This window comes from Equus quagga, chromosome 8 (assembly GCF_021613505.1).
Source record: "Equus quagga isolate Etosha38 chromosome 8, UCLA_HA_Equagga_1.0, whole genome shotgun sequence".
Taxonomy (NCBI): Eukaryota; Metazoa; Chordata; class Mammalia; order Perissodactyla; family Equidae; genus Equus; species Equus quagga.
Window position 1 is genome coordinate 31,683,379 of NC_060274.1, and position 23,204 is coordinate 31,706,582.

Sequence of the window (23,204 nt, forward strand, 5' to 3'; positions counted from 1 at the left end):
TCTTTTCCTGGGTCGGTTTCCCCAGCCAGGAGACACAGCGAGCACCTCACTGAGCTGGGTCCTAGGAGGTCAGCACGGGGGCCTATGGCTGCCGCCATCCGGCTCCTCCCATCCTCTGTGACCGTCCCTAGGTGGGTAACACTCCCACAGACAGCTCCTGCCTGTAAGCGTCTATAAGGTGCTTGTCCTCTCTGTTAACTCGCCTTTGCAGAATGGCATCTGCCTTACGTTCCCAGTCCTGTTTTTCGTTCAGTTTAATACCTCCGTGGCTAATTCTGGCCTTACGCCTACCGGATACAATGAAGTGGATCCCCAGTTGGTCCCCAGGGCACAGGTCTACCTGGCATTTCTCCACCTCGTGCCGTGCCTCTCCAATCTCCCAACAGAATCAACACAGTCTCCAAAAGCCTTTTCCCGACACCTGGGGATCACCAGTGGTGACCCCGGATAAAGCCTTTTCTAATGGCCTGGTGACCGGCGCCCAGGTCTCCTCGCATTAGACTAGACCCTAGGCAGCCATGACATCCATCAGCCGTTTGATTCCCTCCTGATAAGGACTCGCTGGCGGAGGCTTCTCTGCTCCTTTCACACTGGTTTTGACTCATTTGTCACGTCTACTAAACATTTCACACAGTCCTGCAGACCGAAGCATCACCCGGACAATACCGGCAGCCCGTTCATACAGAGGCACGGAGGCTGAGAGGCCAGACTCCAGGGCCACACTGCCTGAGCATGAATCCCAGCCACACTATTTACTTGCTGTGTGACTTTGGGCCCATTGCTTAACCTTCCTGTGCCTCAGTTTACTCATTTGTAAAACAGGGGTCGTCAGAGGTAATGATGAAACGAATTAATATATCTGAAGTGCTTGGAGCAGAGTCCGTCCCACACGCAAGAGTTCTCTGCTAGAACTTCGTCCACAGTGGGTGACACTCTAGCCTTGCGGCTCAGGGTGCGGCTTGCACAACGCTGCTGCCTGGGAGCCGTCAGAAATGCACACTGTCAGGCTCCAGCCCCGACCTGCATTTTAATGAGCCCACCCCAGAGATTCACCTGCACGGTCAAGTTTAGGCAGCTCTGGCCCTCCCCTCCATGCAGAGGCCTGGAGAGGGCACCGACCAGCAGCTGAGTCTCAGGGCAGGCCCTGTGGGGGCCGGCCCCTCCCCTGCAGCCTGGAACTGGGGCATCAGACGGGCGGCCCCCAGGCTCTCTGAGAGGACCCGTGTCTCCCCGTCACTTTGGCCTCTGCTGGCCGCTGCCTGGCCCTTGAGATCCAGACTTGCTGTTTCTCATGTGTTTGCTTGTGATCTGAGATGCTCCTCTCTTCGTGAGGTTTCAACAAGTCTCATATAAAGATGGCACAGAACATTAAAGCATCTTTTTGACGACTGCCTCTCATCTCTCGAAAGTCCTTGTTCCCAGAGGGGCTGGGCTCAGGGGCCGGCCCACCTCGTTCTGTGGATGGAGACCTGGGGCTGCCTCTATAGTCTGCACGCCGCCCTGGCAGGTATAAGGCCCCTGGGCAGGCCTGCGACCATCCTCCCACCAGCCTCGGCTCGGAGAACCCTGGGCTGGCCCCTCCCCAGCTCTGCTCTCTCCTCTGTGCCCAAATGCCACCAGAGTCTGGTGGGCGATGGAGGGCTCTCCTGAGTAGCTTCCCCAGCCTCAGGAGAAGGACTGAGCTTGAGGATGAGAACAGAGCTCACGGGAAAAGACACCCGTGTTCCTCCTGGACCACGCCCCAGCCCCCAGAGCTCCCCGCAGCGCACCCTCCCATTGTCCAAGGGCCCGAACACTCCCGTGCCAGCTGCTGTGAGCTGCACTTCTCCTTTAGGAAGGAAAGAGTTACGTTAGGAGGAGGAGGTGTCAGGCAGCCTGGTAAAGTGATGACAACAGCCACCCGGGAGCCAGAAGCTTGAGCCACCACGCCCCAGGTGGGACCAGGTCCTCATTTCACCTGCCCGGGCCTCGGGCTCTTCCTATGAGGATTCCAATAGACTGGATAAAACTTCTTGGCAACAGAACTGTGTAATGAAATCATCCTCAGAAACAGCGCCCAGCACACAGCGAGAGCCGCAGCAAGTCCTTGCTAATAACCTGCCCTCAGAGCAGAGGGTGACACTGCCCCCGGGGGAGCGAGAATGGGGGTCGTGCCGGGGTCACCTGTCTGGAGCTCCTGGCCAGGCAGGGGCGCTGCCCAGCTCCCCCAGCCCCCCTGGAGCCCACGCAGGGGGTGCCAGGAGGCCCCTGGATGCTGGGTCCCTTACCTGCCGAGAGGAGGTGCTGTTAACAGGATCGGGCACCGGTGCGAGAAGGCTGGGCGGGTTCTTTCTGTGAACACTATTCATACCCGGCATTTTAGTAATTTTACAGGCTTTGCTACTAGAACTCGAGTTCTTACGCTTTTTTCCTTCTGATTTGTCAAAAGAGAGGGGCAGAGAAGACATGGCATTGTGGGGGGCCAGAGAGAGGTCCCCTGCAAGGGAGGGCACGGAGAGGGGACAGGAGTCCCCGCTGCCACCCACCGAGCCCACGTGCCTCCCGAGGTCCACGGGGCCGCCGGGCAGCGAGGTCCGTCCTGAGGGCTCCAGTTTGGCACTGAGTGGGCTCCCCCCGTTGTTGGAGTTGTGCACAGACAGACTGTTATAGGGAGGGCCCGCTGGGTAGGAGTTCAAAGCTGAACTGGCATTCAAGACACAGTTCTTTTTGTGGGGCCCTGATAGTGGAGACGAGAGGGGTGTCTGCAAGGGTAAGGAGCAGGAGGAAGTCGAAGACTGCGGCTTCCTCTTTTTGTTACTTGGAGGCTCGTCGCTACGGGCGGACAGGTCCTTGACTTTTGAGGGTTTGCTGGTTTTGGTTTTGGATGGCTTGTGGGATGGGGAAGGGATGATGGCTGGTATCGGGGACACGGCGGATGGGGCCTTGAAGGTTGAGTCCATGATGCTGAGGGTTGCAGCCACGTGAGGGAAAGCCGCGGTGTGTGACATGAGGGCGCTGGGGTCCGGCGATGCCACGAAAGCTGCGTTTGAGAGCATGGCGGATGTCATGATGTAAGAAGAGGTGAGTCTTGAGCTGATGGGAGCTGAAGGGATGTACACAGCACTGGGGGAGCTGAAGGGCTGTAAAACGGACGTGGCGACGGGGGAAGCGATGTGGGCTGCCGGCGAGGCCATGGGGCTATCCACCGCGGGAGGAATCTTCCTAAACGTGAGAGAAGACGGAAAGAGAATCCGTGAGAGACAGGCCTGGCATTGGTGCAGAGGCCCGACTGCGTGTGAGCATCGGGGCTCCAGAGAAAACCCCGGCAGAACCAGACTATGGAAGATGAAGCCTTGAAGGATGGCACAGTCTGAAGTATGGCCCTTCCCTATGGTCCCCCACATTGCAACATCCAGAAACCTGTTTTTAGTCACTTTCAGGTTTCCAGATCCTTCTCTCCATGCGTGGCTACTGGATAATGGCTGATTTGGGTTCATGAATCACAGGCCAATGTTATGTAGAATATAAACTTCCCCAACAGTATTCCCTCCTTTTTGGGGGGCAGTGATGAAGGTGGTTTGTAATGAAAAGTGGTCATTTCACACTCAGGTCCTGAACTGAAGCAGGAAGTGTGAGCACAGGGCTCCAACACCTGCACACGTGGGCCGGAGCATCCCCCTGCAGCCTCTGCCCACTGCCTCTCAGGGCCTCCCAGCCCCCTCCTGTCCCCTGCTCTGGGCTGGAGGCGGTGTGGGAAACACCCCCTCCTCCCAGGCCAGCATCCTCCCCCACTCTCTGTCTGCAGCCCCAGCTTGACTCTGCAGAAGCATTTCCCGTCAGCCAGGGGCTGCTGCCTCCCGCTGGCCTGCCCGGCCTGGTGGGGGGCACGGGGCAGTGAGGGACGGGCTAGGGAGATGATGCAGACGTCAAGCTACCCAGCCTCAGGACTGATATTTTTCCTGTCCACCTCCCTCCACCTCAGCTCTCATTGGGAGGAGCGACAGTTGGGCCATGGCTGCCCTTTAACAGGTCTTCTGTCCTCTGATAGGAGGGGATGACAGTGCAGGGACCCTCACGTATCCAGAGAAGGGCATTGGGCGTCTCTCGTTTGTTCTGAAGATAAATGCAGGATACGGGCACAGGAGAACATGCAGACGAGAGAGGGCTTCCTGAGGGTGGGGGTGCCTGGGACCTCACTCTCTGCCGCTTCCCCTTGTGGAGCCAAGGCCAGCACCAGGTGGCGGCTCAGCTTGGAGCTCCCCTGCAAACGCTGTCTTTTGACTTGTGCTGGAAACAGCTCCCAACTCTAAACCATGGCCTGGGGCAATGCTGCTGCTACCCTGAGGACGGGGACCAGGAGGAGCACGGGGGCCTCGGAGCCACCACCGTTCCTGAGTTGGCAGGAAAGGATACAAGTGAATGTTTTCAAGCTGGCCCCTTCCTAGTCTCATCTTGCTCCCCTCCCCGTTTCCCCTGCAAATCATCCTCGGTGTGGCCGGGGCTCCCCAGCACTTGGGAACTAGCCCCTCTTCTTTGAAAGCAGCCCCGGAAGGCGAGCAGGCCGGGGACCTGTGCCCCGTGGGCTCGGAGCAAGGTGTGAGATGGGGCCTCAGGCAGCCCCTTCTCTCCTTGGAGGCCACCCTCTAGCTGTGGCATCAGGACGAGGTGCCAGGAACTCTGGGAAGAGGCCCTGCAGAGAAGGAAACAGCTCTCCCAGGACTGCTGTCTCTGAGGATTCAGTTTCCTGCCTGCCGTTTGGTGGAGCCTGTGGCTTCCATCTTTAGGGTGGAATCCAGAGGACTCCTTGAATACGGGAGCACAGTGTCCTTGAAAACATCAGACTGAGGAGATCAAATGTAAGAGAAAAATGTCGCCAAATCCACCGTGGCCGTGATGGTGTCGGACAACCTACTTTCTCTCAAGCCTAAAGACTGTGAAAGATCCTGTCAGCACTGAACAAGCACTCCATCAGCACTGTTGCAATGAAGGAACGAGTGAACGGATGGATGGATGGATGGGTGGGTGGACGCGTGAGCAGGTGAATTCTCAGCAGCAACATAACTATGCATGCTGGGCAAGGACTCCCACATGAAGACCGGGAGTCTAAACATGCCCTCAGGATGGTCTGACACTGCACAACCCCTTCCTCCCCGGGCGGGCGAGGGCAGGCTCCTCAGCGCGTGGGGTTCAGCACCCTCTCCCTGCCATCTCGGTGGCCTTGCTGTGGTCCTACGGGCACCCCACTCAATCTTTCCTTGACTGAAGTTTCTTACCAGCTAAAGTATGGATAGAAATACGTGTGGGAAGGCATTTGCCAGTTACTAGCAATAAAAAGTTATTTACAAACACCAGATGGCTCATTTAGAGAGGACCCCCATCGGTGACCTTAACTGAGATCTCTGAGCGTCCCAATTTGTAATTTTCCCATTAAATAGTATAAATTCATGCTTCAGCTGGTGCTGACAAGCAGAGCGGAAGTCCTCAGTTTTACATGGCCGACACTCAGGACTGGGATGGGTGCTATTTTTCAGCATACTTGCTATCCCATTCCTTCCTCTCCCCGCTAATCCTAAGTGGATAGCAGATGCGGAAGGGGAGAAGCAGGGTGAGGGCCATGTGGCAGCTCACCGTCCCCGGGAGCCCCCCCGCCCCCCACGCTCAACAGTTCGTGTGTTTTTCTAGGTGCTAAATGGCAGTGGATTTCAGCTTTGCGGGCTGTGCCCCCATTTAAGCTTTGCACGCTGGCCTAGGGAAGTCCCGTACGAAAGCCCACAGATGCGAATAAATTACGGACAGTACCCATCCTCCCCTGCCAGCTGGCATGAAGATCCAGATGCTGACCTGGCTGAAAGAGAATACTGTGTTGGCGTCTCCTGATGCAGAGTTAAATGCTTGTTAAAGAAAAAAGAGTCTTGGCTGTTCCTTTTCTTCCTAATGTCTTCCACGCCCCCATCGGCTGCCATCCCTCCAGGTTCCGGCCCGTTGGGGCCTGGGGTTTGGGCAGCGAGGTTGAGAGGGCAGCGGGGTGCTACGCTCTCCAGAGTTGACACCCAGGCAGCCCCAATGTTGCTCAGTGACAGCAGATTGGTTAGGCAAGTCCTGAAAAGGGGGGAGGGACCTGACGCCCTGTGGCTCGGGTTTCTGTGCCTGAGGAGGAAAGGAATATGGAGCTTGAGCTCAGAGGACACCAGGTAGCGAAATACAGATCAACACATTCCTTCCGCGTGTCTGCGATTTACAGTTCCACAACACTGGAGACCAAAGAGCTGCGAGAATCACGGGGCTGGCTGCCGTCTCGGGGGGAGCAAGTGCAGGAGGAGAAATTACCAAAATACTGAGAGCACGGGAACCCCACGTGCAGCGCCAGTTTGTTGCTGTTTAGAATGGACACAGGTAGATAGCAAGGGTGCCTTTTAGACACACTGGGCAGTCACTTAAACGGGAAGAAACGATAAGCTTCTCTTGTGGCCCTTTCCAACGTTATAGTGAGTGTCAACATTCGGTCCAAATCTACTACGAGAGCTCACTGTAGACACGAGGGGCTGACGCCTCCTAGAAGTTGTGGTCTGGAAGCTCTTTGTGCATCATGGTGAGAGTGGGCTGAGGTGCCAGAGCTGCCCAGGAGAGAGGAGGGACCCAGGCGAGGGCAAGGTTTGAATTCTGTTCCCTTCCCATCCCACTTCTCAGGAATGCCTTCCTCGTCTTTCCCGGGCATCACTGGGCATCACTGAGCAGTGGGAGGTAGAGGTTGAGCATTGGCTTTCCTGAAGCATCTGGACCTAGACTTGAGGGGTCCATGATTCTAACCGATCAGGATATCTTAAGAGCTCACCTTGGTAGGAGGGGGGTGTGGGGATAGCCAGGGGGCTGGCCCGGCATTATCAAGTGGCCGGAAAGGCAGTTCCTCGTGAGCTGTGGTTTGAGAGAGTCTAGACTGTCATTCTATCACAAGAGGAATTTCCTAAATCCAGAAGGTTTCTCCCCTTTTTGTGAGTCTCCCATTCAAAAGTAAACACATCAGGAGGTGTTGGAGAATAAAGGGGCCTTAGAGAAACGGAGCACAAGCTGGGGTTTAGGGGAGAGAAAAGTAGGAGGAGAGGTGAGGAGAGAGTTCCAGGAGGTGGAAGGGCCAAAGATAAGCTTAACTGACTTCACAGCATCGCTTAGGACTTAGCAACTGCCCTGTTGGCGACTGGACATATTTTTTCACAGGTCATTAAAGAATTAGAAATTGGTCCATAACCGAGATGAAATTTTTAGCATTGACATTGTAGTGTTAACATCACAAACAGAAGCATATTCTTAATGTCCTTGGATGGTCTTTGTCACCTGCACCTTTAACAGCGTTTCATAAAGATTTTATCGAACACTCTTTTCACTTAGAAGATTACCAACACAAAAATGGTCTCTGAAGCAGACCGAGCAGACCACACATGGTACGTGTCTCTGAAAATCTGCAGGCGAACCATTAAGAAGAGCCGCCATTTAAGAATTAATCGTGAATCCTCATTTCAGAATCATTTCGTTCCAGGAAAAGCCAACTACTGGACATTCGGTTAGAAAGCTGGGGTTCAGACAGTTGTGGGGCAGCTCTGATCTCATATTGCACAAAACTGCTCACTTACTTCCACATCTGTGAATTCAAGTGTTTTTCTACCATGGAGTTTAGTGCGAACCGAAAACGATCCCATCTTCTATCAAACACATAGTACCCTCGTCCCATGAGGCGACTCCCGAACGAGCAAAACTGTGAGGGAAGAGACATTGTAATTTTGATTACAGGTTAATCAGCTAATACAAACCATACAGAGAAAAATAACATTTGCATAAAAACACACAGGGGTACAATTTTACTCAAAATAAAGAAGCGAATAGTACTAGAGCCAAAAATATTTCTGCGGCGCTTTAGTTTGAGCGCTCGATTTTCTGCAGAACCTCACATCACGACCCAACAGCGACATTCAACTTTCTGTGGCACTGAGGGCGACCTGGGCAGCCACTGCTCTAGACCTGGGACTCACCTAGCGTTTTAGGTTAAAAAAAGCAACCCAAACCAACAACCACCAGCAGCCAGGGTGACTTTTCAGCACCACCTGCTTATCATAGCATCCGCCTTCGCAAGGAACTCAGTGGTTTGCTGACTCTCATCACAGCAATGGAAACTCCCTGTTCTGATGTGCTGGGTCTTCTGCCAGCTGGTCACACCTTTCCTATCCATTGTCAACAGAGCCACTTGACTTCCAACTAGGCTAAACGCCTTCCTTTCCTAGTCCTGACCTCATCTCCACCTCCTCACAGTGCTTGCAGCCCGCCCCGGGACACATCACCACCTCCAAGCTTACGCTCACGATGTTCCGTCTGCCCGCCGTCTCCTGCCCTCTTCTCTCTGTCAGTCCCAATTCTCCCCTCCCTCGGTGCCAGGATCAAGACTCCCAGTTCCAATGGCCCTCTCTGATTAACCTTGTCACGGTGAACTCCCATGGCACACCTATTGCATACTCTATTTCACCGTGGGATCACTACATGACTGTTTCACATTATATATGACGCCCACGGGCCTGACTCGATCCTAAACGTATAAAGGCCAGGGAGCTCATCCTCTTCTTCCCCTTCAGTGGGAGGAGAGTAAGGATTTGGGTTCAAGAATGGATTGGAGACACTAAGGTTCCATAAAATGTTTAAAGCAAATCACCACAGTTAAAACATATGGCTGAAATATGAGCAGTTAGCTGTTTAATAAACATCGTTTGATTATGACGTTAGGACACCCGAAAGACAGTAGACAGAAATCCAAGAAGCGGCCTCTGAGAAGGTGACATTTGGCTGCTCTAGAGCTCAGACGAGTCTGCAAATGACTCTATAACTCAAAAGCAGCTTCGCTCCCTTCCCCCGGCCTCCCAGCAGCTCCCTGGCCTCCATCCCAGACACAGCGCTGGATTGGCACTCCTCCACAAGCCCTTCCTGGAACCGGCCTTTGGAACAGTTCTCAGGAGGAAATGCAAGACCTTCCCTTTGTTTTGTTTCTGCTTATGTTTTGGGGGTTTTGCATTAAAATCTCGCCACCCATCCAATCTGGTACTCCTGATGAAAAACTCCTTTTTGTACCTTTGTATTCAGTGCTATTGACCAAGCAAGAAAACATACAAATGTGCAGACAAACACATCTCCAGCACAGACGCTGGTCCCCAGCGGCACGTGGGAACTTCTCCAGCTCTAGACATCTTTTCTTCCTTCTTCCAGTTGCTAAAGACATCCTGAACGAGTGTTCATTACAAAAAATGACAAGGTAGCCATTGGCCATGAGAGAAAGGACAAACTAAGGAAAGCAATGCATGGCCTTTCCATTGAAATCAGCAGGACGTGAAGGGCACACGAGTCCGCCACGCCCAGAGTTGAGCCTGTTGACAACCATCTTGATGTGCTCCCGACTCTGGCCTCCTGGTAGAGCCCGGTCTCACTCTCAGACTTGGAAGCTGGGGGCCCCTTCTTGTCTTTGCTGCCTGTGCCTCCAATTCAATACAGATGCGAGTCTACACGCCGCGAGAGGCTCCTGTCCTCGGTCGCATATTATGCTCTTGGCAGAGCTGTAGATCCTTACTGTATTGGCCACTGTGGCCAACCCTACTGGGTGCCAATCTCATCAACTGCCATCTGACATCCATTTCTCCTTGTCTTTTCCTTGCTAACAAAACCACACTTTAGTCTGATATCTAACACGAAGCGGTGAGCAAGGAAGGCGAGTCTCCTCCCAGAACCTTGAGGTGACTCATGGCTGATTTCATCCTGTATCACTCAATCCCATCCTTCTCTGCCACCAACTGGCTTAGGGGTGGGGGTGGGCACATGTCCCATTTCTGGTAGATGTAAGGGGAAGTCTGCTGGGGGGACTCATAGGAAGATTTTCTTCCCTGAAAAATGATATATGATAGGGGCCTAGTGGTCAAGTTAGGTGCCCTCCGCTTCAGCGGCCTGGGTTCGGTTCCTGGGCGCGGACCTACATTGCTGTCAGTGGTCCTGCTGTGGTGGTGACCCACATACAAAATAGAGGAAGATTGGCACAGATGTTAAAAAAAAGAAATGATATAAGATAGCATCTTAGAAGACTCCCCTTGTGTTTGTCCTTTCTACCCTTCGTAGAATGCTGCTGGGTGAGGACGTGTTATTAGAGCTGCAGCAGATGCATCGAGACTGTGCATGAAAGAGGGTCACAGAGGTTCTCCCCCAGCAATGACACTGTGGAGATGCTGAACCAAGCTCGGGACCAACTACCTCTAGACTTCTTGTGACGTGAGATCATTAAACAACCATAGCGCATACACTGTATGCATTGAGTTTTCTATGGCTGGCAGTCAAAGGCATTCCTAATTGTCCCGTTTTCTGTCCTAGTCAAGAGGCGGAGTCTCAGGCTGTTGGTGAGCCACAGGTCACCGTCATCCCCAGAAACAGGAAGTGAATTTGGCTTTCATTCACCAGGCCGACAGAAGGGAGGGGGGACTCGCTCTGTCTTGCTGCAGGACTGATTCACCTACATTGTCCGTGAGATCTAGGGATGGGAAAAACCAACCTTGCAGGGCTCAAGCTGGGACCAGAGCAAACCGGCCGTGGGGTCCCATGTTCCCGGCCCCCCGGAATGCAACTCTGTGATGGCAGACCAGGCATTCCCTTCTTAAGCGCTTGCAGGGCAAACATAAGCCTCCAGCTCATGCCTCCTTTATTTCCCACCTCAATCTCAATGACCTTCTGAACTGTTAAAGTGGACTCTTTCAAGAAATTGGGAAGAAACTGACCTTTTGGTTAATCAGCAATCATGCTGACATAAAACATTTCCTCCTTTCCTCAACACACACACACACGCTCAGTTCTGGTGCCATATGGTCACACTTACTAATAACAATGAAACTCAGAATCAACACGGGAGACAACCAGCTAGGGCTGGCACCTGGCACACTGCAGACAGACGGCTTCCAAAGCAGGTGAGCTTAGACTAACTCTTGAAATCAGAGGCTCCATCTTTAGCCAGGCAAGGCTGGAAGGTCAGCCCCCCAGTGTACTTACATAAACACCATTTCTCAGGAATGATCACTTCAGGGTGGCCCACAAATACTCAGGTGTTTAAAGGATTATAATCAGCTGGGAGCCCTTTCCTTTCCTTCTTGATTTTCAAGGCTATTTCTAAGGCAACCATTCAACCACAGGGGAAGCCTTTTCGTAAGACACTGTCCCGGCGGCCTCTCCTTAGGAAAGCGTGCCGTCTGACATGATCAGCTAAACGCCCGCAAAGCACAGGGGAAAAAAAAAATCCATGGATGGAAACAGAAGGTGACCTACTGCAAGAGGTCTGGGGTGGTGGGTGGAGAAATGACAGTCTAACTTCTCCGATTCGTCGGCACCGTCCATCTCCCCTTCATCACTCGACAGTCGGCTGGCGAGGTCACCTCCAACTGGGGGCAGAGGGGGCTCCGGAGTGTAGCCGCTGTGATTTGAAGACGTGCTGCTGCTTATGCTATTTGCAGATGATGGTCTGAGGGCAAGAGAGAACAAACAGAATAAACTTCTCGGAGGTAACAAGACCCACCCAGTTTAACGGAGCTCAGAAGACAGACCAATTATCCCACCACATCCAGGAAGGCAGGCCAATGGCAAATTTGCACAAGGGAAGAATCCAGCTTGAGAGGGTCGGTAAACCGGCTCTCTACAGTGATCCAGTGGGGCCGAGGCTCAGCCCTGGGTGAATTCGGGCACCAGGGACGACTCCAACGGTGTAAGCAGAGTATAAAACACAGCAATGCGACAGAGAGGCAATTTAACCTAAAACTAGTCTTCCACGAATTCAGTTACAACTCTTCATCCATTTGCATGTAAGTAATTTGTACTTCCACGTAACTGCTTCTCTTTGAAAGCGGAACCTGACGGGAAGATCAACCAGGTAAGCAAGTCCAAACCGATCAACAAAATCTCAGGGAGGACGAAGACAGCCCTAGAAATACCTTTTTTGCTACCATACTATGGCTTTACGAAATTGTTATCATACTGGTGTGAAAAAAGATTTTGTCCCAGGGATGGGGCCACAAGTCTCTCACCCCACAGACCCGCCTAGTTCTTAATATCAAGTTGCAAGTAGTTTAATTGTATCTCCCGAGAATGACTGTTTCCATTTGATTTTTGACAAGCCACTAGACCCATGGGGTGGCTGGGTTGGCTCACAGTAGGTGTTGAAGAAATATGTTTCTCAATGAAGGAATGAATGAATTCCACGTGTATAAACAACCCAACAGATCTCATCTCAGTTATGGCTAAGCTCGTAGAAAAGCAACGTCACGCCAGCAGGTAGCACCACATGCTTCCGCAGAAAAAAACAAGACAAAACCAAAACCAAAACATCCACAGCAGTAGAAGAGTTGGAAGAGCAACCATCAAAGTTAGATGGTAGTCGTTTTCAACTGCTTCTCCACTTTCTTCAGGCGATTGACCAGGGAGAAAGACAGGGAGAAGAAGAAGTTTTGGAGAAAAAATATCAAGATTCTTTTCCAAAAATTTTTTTTCTCCCTTAGCTTTGAAAGCTGCCCCTTCAAATTACACGAAGCTGCACTGTGGATTTGCCTCTCTTCTCTCTCATTTTTACCCTGGATTCTTTGTTGCTTTGAAATCTTTCTAGGTCTCAAATACCTGAGTTCACACCAGAACCCCAAAGCACAGTCACGTCAAAACAAAGCCTCAAAGGTGGAAACAACTCAAATGTCTATCGATAGACGAATGGATAAACAAAGTATGGTATATCCATACAATGGAATATTAGTCAAGTCTTAAAGAGGAATGAAATTCTGACACACGCTGCAGCAGGGGTGAACCTTGAAGACATTATGCTGAGTGAAATAAGCCAGTGACAGAGGACATTCCCTGTACACGAGGTACCTAGAAGAGTCAAATTCATAGACAGAAGGTAGAACAGTGGTTACAGGGCTGGGGGATGGGGAATGGGGAGTTAGTGGTTAACGTCTGGTACAGAGTTTCAGTTGGGGATGACGAAAAAGTTCTGGAGGTGGATGGTGGTGACGCTTGCACCACAGTGTGAGTGTACTTAATGCCACTGACCTGCACACTTAGAAATGGTGCAAATGGTAAATTTTATATATTTTACCACAATAAAAAAACCCACAAAAAACCAAAAACAAAGCCAGAGGTAGTTTTACAGTGTTACTACAAGAACTTTGTGGATATGAGAATTTATTACTGACTATCACTTTCCCACCCCTATAAAAACAAAGATACCATTCACTCTGCATGTTAAAGGTCTACAGTCCAGAGGACACATCTCCCCAGGTACCTACTCTCCTCTATCAGTTGGGGCAACAGCACCATTGTCTGTTTACAGAGAAGCCCCAAAGAGCAAAACCATTTTGATAATGCTGGAACACATAAAGAAAGAAAACAGCGCTCATAATCCTGCCACTCAGGATCAAGTGCTATTACCATTTTGATTTACATCCTTCCAGACTCTCTACTGTGCACACACAGGCACATGCATTTTTAAGCAACAACTGAGTCACACTTACATACTATTTTGAGACACGCTTTTTCTTTTTTAACCTAGTGACGTTGTAGAAATCTTCTCATGTATAGAACTATATCACCATTTTTAATATTCCCCAGTATTCCATAGTATGCATATATCATAATTTACTAGTCTACTGATGGGTGTTTAGCTTGTTTCCAAACTTTCTGGTAGGCTCTTTTTGAAGCCCCCCTCCCCGCCCCCTACCCCCAATGATAGGACCTCCTCATCCTGCAGGAGATAAAAGTGAGCTGGATTTTGCAAAGTGTGATAATAGCATCATGGTTACGTAGGGAAATAGCTTTGCTTTTTAAAGATGCATTTGGAAATGTTGAGAGGTGAAAGGCTGTGACACCTGCAATTTACTTTGAAGGAATATTATCAAAAAATGTAGATGAAGTAAATATAACTGCAAAACACTAATATTGCAACCGTTGAAACTAGGCATGCAGGTGCTCATTATATTATTCTCTCTACTTTTCTGTAGATGGGAAAAATTCCGTAATAAAAAGTAGAAAAAGAAAAAGAAAAAGTGAGCCAGTAGTACAGGTATGTGTAATAAGGTGGCTAAGGGACTTCCTGTTAAATGTGGCAGACTCATCGAACACACTTATCTCCTCTCCCTCCCCAAATCCTGCTAAACGCACATGAAAGGCATAAAAAAGGCATTATTCCTGAACAACAGCGACGTCAGCAGAAATGTGGTGGCAGTTACAGTGAGGACTTCCCAGCCTCCACTTCAACCCTAAACCAATGACGGGAATCTCATTGATCTCGCTAATGATTGGTTCGGAAAAGGGCATGGGAAATAAAAGAAAATATATATTTTTTTGCGTGAGGGGGCTTTTGCAAAGATTTTTCTCATTTTAAAAAGAGACACATGGAAAACGTGGTCTGCATTTTCATCTGGACCTTGTTTTATCTGGATGTGCCTGGAAATGCTGCAGCCACCTTGCTGGAGACGGAAGGTGAAGCCAGAAGACCGCAGAGGGCGGAATAAAAGAAGAGCCAAGTCCTGGTCTTTGGGAACTGGTGCCCTTTCACCGCTGGACTTCTTGTCACATGTGATAAGAAGTTTCCTAATTATTTAAGCGTTTAGCAAGACTAGGTTTTCTGCTATTTGCACCTGAAGCATCTCAATTGATGGGCGTGTGAACAAGAGATTTTAACGTATTTTTAGAAGACAGAACGTGGCTGGAGAAGTGTTAACTGACGGGGAGAGAGCTGACCTGCCACAGAAGCTCTGAGGAGTAGGGCACCTGGAGCTACCCAGAGCTGCGAAAGTTACGGGTGAGGTGAGAACTCAACACAGTGGGAGAGTTGAAAGTCTTCAGGTCACCCCTACCTCACACAGCCCGGCGACTCACCTCGGCCCTGCCAGGCCCACCCCCTCCACTCAACTCTCCAACAAGAGAACAAAGGTTCACTCTCCAGAGAAATTGAACCGGAGGGACCCTAGGCCTGGGGCCACCAGGCTCAGCAGATCAGGAGTGAGGCACAGGGCTGGAAAGAGGGTGCCTGTGGGCCATCCCTAGTCAGACCTTTAGTCCGTGCTCCCAGAAGGCCTACTGCCAGGCACAGCACCAGGCAGGATGCTTCCCCTGAGAGAGCGAACGGCCCCAGAGACAAGGCTTCCCGACCTTGCCTTTGGGAATCCTCCAGCAAAAGGCTGCCTGGTGACCCGATGACAGTCCACACAGACTCCCAACCAGCCTGTTAGAGCATCGCTTCTAAATGTGAATGGGTAGGGATCACCAAACACTCCTGGAGCATCTCCAACGTGAGACTGACCGATCAAATATCAAAGGTGCGAACACAGACATGAAACAAATCTGGAAGAAGTGAAGACAATACAGGAAAGAGGAAAAACTAATAAACCTATTTTCAAAGACATCAGAACAGTATTACTGCTGCAAAATGATAGCATCTCGTTGGAAATAAAAGAAGCAATCAGCTAAAAAGAACTAGATCCTAAAAATTAAAAAAGTGAAACATAAATTGATTATTTAATATACGGCTTTATTCTTTTTGAGGAAGATTAGTCCCGAGTTAACATCCACTGCCAATCCTCCTCTTTTTTTTTTTTTTTGCTGAGGAAGATTGGCCCTGAGCTAACATCCATGCCATCTTCCTCTACTTTATATGTGGGACACCTGCCACAGCATGGCTTGATAAGCAGTGTGTAGGTCTGCACCTGGGATCTGAACCGGTGAACCCCGGGCCACCGAAGCACAGTGTGCGAACTTAACTGCTGCACCACCAGGCCGGCCCCATAATACACACTTTTAAAGGTAAACTAAAAGAAAATCTTTTAGAAAGTAGAATAAGAGATTAAGAGAGACAACAGGAGAAAAGAGATAAGAAAATGAAAGATCAGAGCAAAGGTCTAACGTCAACTAACGGGAGGTCAAGAAAGAGAGAATAGAGAAAATAGTGGGGAGAAAATTATCCAAGACGTAACATAGGAAAATACCCCAGAAACAATCCCAGATTAAAAGGATCTACTGAGTACCCAGTACAGCGAGTAAAAAAAGACCCACATCAGGGCTGGCCCCATGGCCGAGTGGTTAAGTTTGTGCACTCCGCTGCGGTGGCCCGGGGTTTCGCCAGTTTGGATCCTGGGCGCAGACATGGAACCACTCATCAAGCCACGCTGAGGCGGTGTCCCACATGCCACAACTAGAAGGACCCACAACTAAAAATACACAACTAAGTACCGGGGGGCTTTGGGGAGAAAAAGGAAAAATAAAAATCTTTAAAAAAAAAAACACCTACAACAAGACTGATGCCTGTGAAATTTCAGAGCCCCAGGTTTCAGAGACAAAAAGTGGTCACGGGCAAAGAAATGGGAATGAGGATGAATGATACCAAACTTCTCGATAAAAACTTTTGATGCTAGAAGCCAATGGAAAAATGTCTTCAAAATTCTGTAGGGAAATGATTTTCAACCCAGTTATACACTCAGGGAGATTACTGATGAAGTCATGAGGGTAGAACAAAAACATTTTCAGGACTATAGGGATTCTAAAAATGGAGCTCCCATGCACCTCTTCACAGGAAGCTAATGGAGGAGGCACTCCATCAAAAGAAAGGAGGAAACCACGGGAGGAAGGCCTGAGATCCAGAATCAGGCGCTCCCGCACAGAGTGATGAGAGTCCCAGGAAGGCAAGAGCTGCTGTTTCTCTCCTAAGTCTTTCAGTACTATCTGATTTTTGAATTATGTGCCTATATTACTTTGATTAAAAAGATGGAGTTTAATTAAGGAAAAAAAAGTGGTTGAAACACTCAACAGTAAGTTCCAGTTGCCAGATAAAAGAGAGGAGATGCGGAGAGGAGAATCCTGGAGGGTAACGCTGAGCGTGGAAACCGCGTGCTCCAGAGCAGACCGGTGTCGAGAGCAAAGGCAGGAGTGAGCAACGGTGTGCACACCAAGAAGGAGGAGCTCTGATTCTTCTCCTTTGCAGGCTTGTCTCACTCAGCATGTACGCACCTCCAGGCGATGATGGAGTGGTGGATGTTTCAAGACCTTCCAGGAGTGTGCTGGAAATAGCCTGTGTCTCGGAAAGAACAAGGCTTGGCGAGGAGGGGTGGGGAGTGGGGCGACTAGTCATGAGAAAGTGTTGCAAAAGCCACTCAGGTTTCTTAAGCGGCCATCCACCCTCTCCCCCTCAACATGACATCCGTCCTCCCCTCTTGACTTACCAGTCTGGACAATGCCTGTGAGGAGGGTCCCTCCAGTTCCACTCCAAAGAAACTTAGAAAGTCCCCACCCCCATCACTTTGAGGGAGCACGGGCATCAGTCCTCTGAGCAAAGAGGGCGCAGGCAAGTGACCTGAACCAAGCCCCCACAATATGGCCAGGCATGTCATGTATATTTTCTCATCCGAGTTACCCACTGCCGTAGGTGCGTGTGACTATTTGTTATCAACACTTCTCAGATGAGGAAATTGGTTGCAAAGCTAATAAGAGGTGGAAATGAGACTTGACTCTGTCTGCTCGAGTCCAAAGCCTCCCGCATTGTGGAAGGGATGGAGAAAAAGACAAACGTAAGGCAAGGAGAGAAATGGCTTGCTGTTTGGCAATGAGTCATGAGCGGAAGTTGCTTTCACTCCAGATTCATCTCTGCCCTTTCTCAGGGATCTGGGACCTTCCGCCTCTCTCCCCGCTGCCCTTGTCAGTCTAAGATTCAATGGGTTTTACCATTTTATACTTTAAGATGAGACGTGTGAGCGTCTCCAAGACAGAGAGAACGTGCGCAGAGCCTGGCTTCTCAGAGCCGGGCTCCATCCTCTGCCCCCTTTTTCCTTTCCAACGAGTCCTGAAGGGCTGGGCTGCTCATCCACAGCCCTTGGGCACTTTGGGGCAACTAATGCGTCCTCTTAGAGTTTGGGGCAAAGAAACAGAGCACATGGGCATGTTAATTAAGGGCCCCCAAGTTGGGGGACAGAGGCCAGGAGGCGGGGCAAATGGAAATCAGGCAGCACTGTTATCTTCATCTACTCGCACTGCCGCCCACCGAACACCACCACCACTTACCGCCAGCTGCCGTTAAGTGCTGGTCATGAGCTTGGTATTCTATCTCACTTAATTTGTCTCAGCTCCCTTTTACAGATGGGCAGCTTGAGGCCAGAGAAGCTAAGAAACATGACCGTGCTCCTCCAGTTCTTTAGCATGGAGCTGAGATGTGCGCTTCCAGTCCCGTCCCAGCCCTTGTTACCTAACTTTTAACGTTTCCAACTCTCCACCCAAGTTCCTTTTTCAGGAACCCCTGACAAGAATGGGCTGCAATTTAAGAACATGAGAATGGAAAGATTTTCAAGATTACCAAAACGATACGTAAGAAATAAATTCACACATGTTAGCATCTCCTACAAAAGGAATTCACGATTGGGAAGAGATTAAGATAATTCCATTCACGTGTGATAATTTTTGCCAATTATAGATGATTAGTGATTGACATATCTATTATATATATGATTAATATGAGGAAAATAAATGTTGTTTTAAGTTTTACGTGAGTACATTGTTTTGATCAAGCTTTTTCAGTCTCTGATGGCACGGGGTCTCCTCCTAATCTAAAGCAAGTGGAAGAGGATGCTATTTCCCGCTAACACTGAAACAGCTCACCCTGGAGTTTTCTGGTGCCTGTGTCAACCTTGATAAGCATCCTCAAAAATGATTCTGTCACCAACACTTGTAATGTGCTCCTCTTTGCCTCCCCCTCCTCTCAGGGACCTCCTTCTTGCTGACCGACCTCGCTCGCTCTCCTTCTTTCTCTTCCCTAAGAGAACTGGCTGTCCCCTGGCTCCTCTGTTAAGCTGGGTACCACTGCTCGGGGGAGAAGCGCCCCAACAGTCACAATCGATGGAGAAATGTATCATAAAGGAGGATTTTCAAACTGGGTTCCCTGGAGTCCTTGGGGAGTTTGAGGAGATCCCTAGGATGGGCCAGGGGACAGTGGGCTCTGTGTACATGTGTGCCGAAAGCAGGGCTGAGCTGGCTGCAGGTGGAGGCAGGTCTGCTTGTATATTGGGTACCATGTAAGGTTTTGTGAAATCACAAGTTCTACAGCCACAGAGAAGTCTGGAAGAGAACCGTCTCCTCAACTCTACAGCAAGGGGAATATCCTTCCCCGACATCTGGCATTACAGTGAGAAGTAATTATAAAACGATCTTGCACAATGAGGGGCAGCGTGTAAGTGATGACAACAACACGACAGTGGTTATGGTGATGGAAATGTGTGTGGGTGGCGGGTCCACCTGACCACGTCCTCCTGAAGCCTGAAGCAGAGGTTGGCGGTTCCGATGGAGGGACTGTGGCTGTCAGACTGGGTCAGGCTTGCACCAAGGTGGAAGGCATGGGGTGAGAACCCGGGAGCTCAGGAATCACCGCCGTCAAATATTTGTTTTTGCTTCAGAAATCAACTCCTTCCCCTTCTTTTATAACTGTGTCCTCTGGATGCCTACTGCTGACTGGACCCTTTGAGACGCTCACCGTCTGCAGTAAAAATCATCAGATAAAGCCACTATCTGCACTTCTCATGTTGTATTATTAATGCTCCCTTTGTAGAAAGTTATGGATATTTGAGTCTTATCTTCTAAACCCTAAGTTCTTGAAAAGCAGGCTCTCGTTTCATTGATCTCCATACCCCTGCCTGGGACTGCCTTGTTTATGCTCGATAAATATTTTTGAACGAAGGATCCCCTATCCTATGACCCGGAAATCGTCTACTGCTCAATCCAGCACTCCACTGCCCAACAAAACAGACATTTGGACTTTAAATCGCTCTTTATCCAAATGGGTTTTAACTCTGTTCTCTGTTCTTTCCTTTCTGTCCAGGACAACCAAATGAAACCCCAGACAGGTGGCTTGGCTTTCCTGGTGTGGAGGGAAACGTAAGGACTCTCTCATGCCAATTTTCCCTTCAACCTCATCATCAGACAGTTGCGGAAAAAATTCCCGAAACATTGGGGCGAACGGGTGCCTAAGGTGTGCGGACGACCCGCCCACCAGGGTTTCCGCACTCTCAGCTCCGGGAACTGTCAACCAATCTAAAACCCCAGGCAGCCAGGCAGTTGCCTGGTGGCTGATATGTCATCCTCCCAGCTACTGATTTCCAGCTTACTCCTGCTCTATAAAAAGGCACAAGTCTGACAGAGGTCTGCTGTGAAGGATGATGATGACGATGACGACAGTGATGATGAGAATGATGACAGCGGGAAAACCCACTGAAGACTGTGTGGCAGGCACTGGGCTGAACCTCTTAAGCTCAGTATCTCATTTCAACTGCACAACCGCCCTATGAGGCAGGACCGTCACAGCTTCCATTTAACGAGTGAACAGACCACGCACAACCCAGCAAGGCAGTCACTTGACCAAGGACTCAGGGCTTCTATCGTCAAGGTGGGACTTACCTGGGAAGCACAGAGTTAGGTGGCCTGGATTTTGCAGGGGATGCGACTTTAGGTTCTGGTCCAGAGCTCCCTGAAGGTCCTGGCAGGGAGTCCGGAGCTGGCCCGGACTGGTTTGGAAGTACTTCCCTTGCTGAAGCCAGGAGATGCTCTTTATCTTTAACTTCTTTTTCCCGAGACTTGGCTTTGTGTTCTGCCAGAAGGAGGTCAAATTGCTTTTTCCGGCCCGGGACTGCCCTCCGATGGCTTAGCGAGTGTGTCTAAGGAGAAGAGAGATGAAAAGCACAGCCTCTTTGATCAGCACATAAACCTGCTTCCCCGGGCCCTCCATTTCAGAAACAGCAATTCATGAGAATTTAGAGGTGCTTGAAAAGTCAACTTCAAGGCAACAGCTCCTGGTCTGTGGCTGGGAAGAGGCAGAGACCACACAAACGCAACCATGCCCTACACTCCTGGCGGTCAGAAGCCGAAGCTTCCTCCAGAAAATGGCATAAGATGACCAGCTTCAGCGCAGAACCCGCGAGAACCTCTCTGAGGAAAGGCGACCGTGTGGGAGGGCCAGAGTTAATCCAGGTGCAGGTGGGAGCTTGCTGTGGCCCAGACACACAGAGCCACCGAGCGGAGAGGGCCACAGCCCCGATCCCAAGAAGCGCTAGCAGTTCTGCATGAAATATGGGGCTGGGGGCTGCCCGATGGCGGCCACCTTGGGTCAGCTGTGCCCCGGCCACCCCGGCGTGGCCAGATCAGGGGTGCGCAGACCGTCCTCCCCTCCAGGGCCGCCTTTCTGGGCGCTGCCGCGCGCCGCCGCTCCTGCATACATTAAAACGTAGCAGGGTTTAGAACCGCCCGTGAGTGCCTATAAATACAATTTACTGTCTGGCCTCACAAGGAACAGGGGAAGCCTATTTTTTTTTTTTTTTTTCCTTCTTAAAAAGCCAGCCAGCTTGAGGCAGGCACTCTGCTACCATGGAAGAGAAGAAAGCATTTCCCTTACAAAGAACAGCTGGGGGTCATGTCGAGGTTCCACACCCTGCCGTGTGCAGAGAGTGGCATGCAAACATTTCGACAAAGGCCCCAGCGAGAGCAGGAAGTATTTTTTACGGAAAGAGAAATACCTTGCAGGTGAGGGATCTTGTGCAAGGTTTCTTTGTCTCGGGATCCAACACTCCACAGTGTTTATTTGGGTCAAATTCTCTCTCTGGTTTAAGAAACAAACAAAAAATATAAGAAAAAAAGGAGACTAAAGAGGATTTGGCATTAAGACTACATTTAAAAAAAATGCACATTTGCACCAACAAGTGAGACATTGTCAGGCAATCTGTTTTTTTTTTTTTTTTTTCCCCCAACCGGCTGCTAAAATGCTTCAAGAACCGCTCAGGGGAAAATGGCGCTCCCCTCTGAACCCCGAGTTCCCAGGTGCAGCCTCAGGGGGATGTGAAGGCAGCACCAGACTCAGGGGAGAGGGTGGGGCGGGCAGGGAGCTGCGCAGCTCACACCCCGTTTCACTGGAAGCCGTGCCCCCCCCCCAAGGACTTGGCGCTCTGGGCAAAGCTGGCTGCAGACCAGGCAGAGCCACCTGAGGCCCGGGGGCCACTTCTTCCTGGGCAGCTCCAAGAATACATGGCCCCCTCCCCCACCCGGCCTTCCTGCTTGTTTGAGCCATTTAAGTGGGAGGTGTCTGTGTGACCTGCCTCGCTTGGGCTCTCCAAAGTCCTCAGCACAAGGCTTTCCACACAGTGGACCAGAAAAGTCCTTTAGCTGATTCAGGAACATCTTCGCGGTGTCACAGGCAGGGGCAGGGGCAGGAGCGTCTGAACTTGAAGGTGCATGCAGGGCAGGGCCTGCTGGTCTCACAGCTCGCTCTGCCCCCAGCACGGGGCCTGTGGCTCCAAGTGGGAATGAGGCCGGGCGAGCTGGCCCCTGGGGATGAGGGAGGGATGCACAGAGGCCAGGCCTTCCCAGCTCTTGCCTGCCCGCTGGGCTGCCGATGGCTCGTGCTGAGGTTACTTCTAAGGAACCCGTTCTTTTTATGCCCATTTCGGATCCATCTGGATTACAAAAATGCTCTCATCCCCTGGAAAATGAAGGGACACGAGGCAATCTCTCAAGGATCCTTTAGGCTTTAAAGTGCCACCTGTCAGATGGCCCGTGTGGCTTCTGGAAGGTACCCAGCCAACACCTGAATCCTGCAGGGTGGGAAGGCTCTTCTGGGCATTCAAGGAGATCAGCAGCAGTGCTGGTGTGTGGGTGGGTGGGGGGTGCACACGAATTCGCTGAAAAGTCTCCATGAGAGGTTCGAATGGCTGCAAACTGAAAAGAGGTTACCTAGCCTGCAAAACTGTCTGAAATTGGTGGAGTAAACTCTGAGTGTAATAAATGAACGTGTCCTATTTTTAAAAGACGGTTTGGGGGTCGTGGGGTGTTTGCAATGGCGGCAATGATGCCATGGGCAATAAAACCATTCTTACATCCAGGACAGAGTCCCGGGTTGGCTGTCCAAATGCCTCCTACCCCTTGTTTTGGCTTTTGCCTTCTTTTTTTTTTTAGCTTCACCTTTAAGACTAGAAAACGGCCAGGCCTGGAGATGCCCGTTTCCTATGTGCCTCTCTGCCCACCGCGGAGGGCAGGGGTGCTAGGCCCCGGGCTACCTGGCATGCACTTCTTTCCCTGGGGCCTGTCAGAGTCAGACCTGTGCCCAGAGCCACCCCAGAACTCATGCTGGGCTGGAACTGAGCAGGTTGTTTGGCTGGGGGTAGGAG

General features: G+C 50.7%; 1 protein-coding gene across 15 annotated transcripts in view; it reads right to left on the minus strand.

Moving 5' to 3' along the window:
* ATXN7L1 (ataxin 7 like 1) overlaps nt 1-23,204 on the minus strand; it is a 221,582-nt gene that overhangs the window by 5,691 nt on the left and 192,687 nt on the right. For 13 of the 15 annotated variants that reach the window (XM_046670756.1, XM_046670755.1, XM_046670760.1 and 10 more), the window contains 6 exons: nt 21,561-21,643; nt 20,449-20,705; nt 11,308-11,500; nt 7,605-7,726; nt 5,821-6,126; nt 2,268-3,201 (listed from right to left, as the gene is read on the minus strand). In XM_046670756.1, coding sequence (XP_046526712.1) covers nt 2,268-3,201; nt 5,821-6,126; nt 7,605-7,726; nt 11,308-11,500; nt 20,449-20,705; nt 21,561-21,643 — 1,895 coding nt within the window. The remainder of the gene's footprint in view (nt 1-2,267; nt 3,202-5,820; nt 6,127-7,604; nt 7,727-11,307; nt 11,501-20,448; nt 20,706-21,560; nt 21,644-23,204) is intronic. The other 2 variants (XM_046670759.1, XM_046670758.1) reach the window with 1 other exon arrangement.